This window comes from Coturnix japonica, unplaced genomic scaffold (assembly GCF_001577835.2).
Source record: "Coturnix japonica isolate 7356 unplaced genomic scaffold, Coturnix japonica 2.1 chrUnrandom640, whole genome shotgun sequence".
NCBI lineage: Eukaryota > Metazoa > Chordata > Aves > Galliformes > Phasianidae > Coturnix > Coturnix japonica.
The window spans coordinates 21,947-23,620 of NW_015440007.1; the positions used below are offsets into that span (position 1 = coordinate 21,947).

General features: G+C 49.6%; 1 protein-coding gene across 1 annotated transcript in view; it reads left to right on the plus strand.

Moving 5' to 3' along the window:
- Nucleotides 1-1,674, plus strand: part of LOC107307508 (glucose-6-phosphate 1-dehydrogenase-like) — a gene marked incomplete at its 3' end in the record, with an annotated part of 9,450 nt that overhangs the window by 3,147 nt on the left and 4,629 nt on the right. Inside the window, exon 2 of the mRNA XM_015851014.2 lies at nt 1,441-1,658. Coding sequence (XP_015706500.1) covers nt 1,441-1,658 — 218 coding nt within the window. The remainder of the gene's footprint in view (nt 1-1,440; nt 1,659-1,674) is intronic.

The window sequence follows — 1,674 nt, forward strand, 5'->3', positions numbered from 1 at the left end:
ACCCCATAAGTGACCCTGTAACCCCATAACTGACCCCATAAGTGACCCTGTAACCCCATAACTGACCCCATAACCCCATAACTGACCCCATAAGTCATCCCATAAGTGACCCTGTAACCCCATAACTGACCCCACAACCCCATATTAACCCCATATTGGCCCCATATTAACCCCATAACCCCATATTGAGGCCATATTGACCCATATTGACCCCATAGCCCCATATTGACCCCATAATCCCATATTGATCCCATATTAACCCCATACTGACCCCATATTGACCCCATAACCCCATATTGACCCCATATTGGCCCCATATTAACCCCATAACCCCATATTGGCCCCATAGTGACCCCATATTGAGGCCATATTAACCCCATAACCCCATATTGACCCCATATGGCCCCATATCAACCCCATAGCCCCATATTAACCCCATAACCCCATATTGGCCCCATATTGACCCCATACTGACCCCATAACCCCATACTGACCCCATAACCCCATATTGACCCCATATTGGCCCCATATTAACCCCATAACCCCATATTGGCCCCATATTGACCCTATATTAACCCCATATTGACCCCATAACCCCATATTGACCCTATATTAACCTCATATTGGCCCCATATTAACCCCATAACCCCATATTGGCCCCATATTGACCCCATATTAACCCCATAACCCCATATTGACCCCATATTGGCCCCATATTAACCCCATAACCCCATATTGACCCATATTGACCCCATATGGCCCCATATTGACCCCATATTGGCCCCATATTAACCCCATAACCCCATATGACCCCATATTGGCCCCATATTAACCCCATAACCCCATATTGACCCCATATTGGCCCCATATTAACCCCATAACCCCATATTGACCCCATATTGGCCCCATATTAACCCCATAACCCCATATTAACCCCATATTGGCCCCATATTGACCCCATAACCCCATATTGGCCCCATATTGAGGCCATATTGACCCCATAACCACATATTGACCCCATATTGGCCCCATATTAACCCCATAACCCCATATTGACCCCATAACCCCATATTGGCCCCATATTAACCCCATAACCCCATATTAACCCCATATTGGCCCCATATTGACGCCATATTGACTCCATAACCCCATATTGACCCCATATTGGCCCCATACTGACCCCATAACCCCATATTAACCCCATATTGGCCCCATATTAACCCCATAACCCCATATTGAGGCCATATTGAGGCCATATTGACCCCATACTGACCCCATAACCCCATATTGGCCCCATATTGACCCCATAACCCCATATTAACCCCATATTGACCCCATAACCCCATATTGGCCCCATATTGGCCCCATATTGACGCCATATTGCCCCCCCCCATTCCGCCGCCATCTTGCCCCCCTTGGCGCCCCTTCCCCGTTGCCCAGGTGACCCCGTCGGACACGCCCCTTTTGGAGGACTTCCTGTCTCGTTTGAGTTTCGTTTCCGGTCAATATGGCGACCCGGAAGATTTCCGGAAGTTAGATGATCACGTGGTTGCTTTGCCGGGCGGAAGTCGAGCTCATCGGATCTTCTATCTCGCTTTACCTCCAAGTCTCTATGGCACCGTCAGCACCAACATCCGGCACCGCTGCATGGGGGGCGGGTACGGGGGGGGGGGG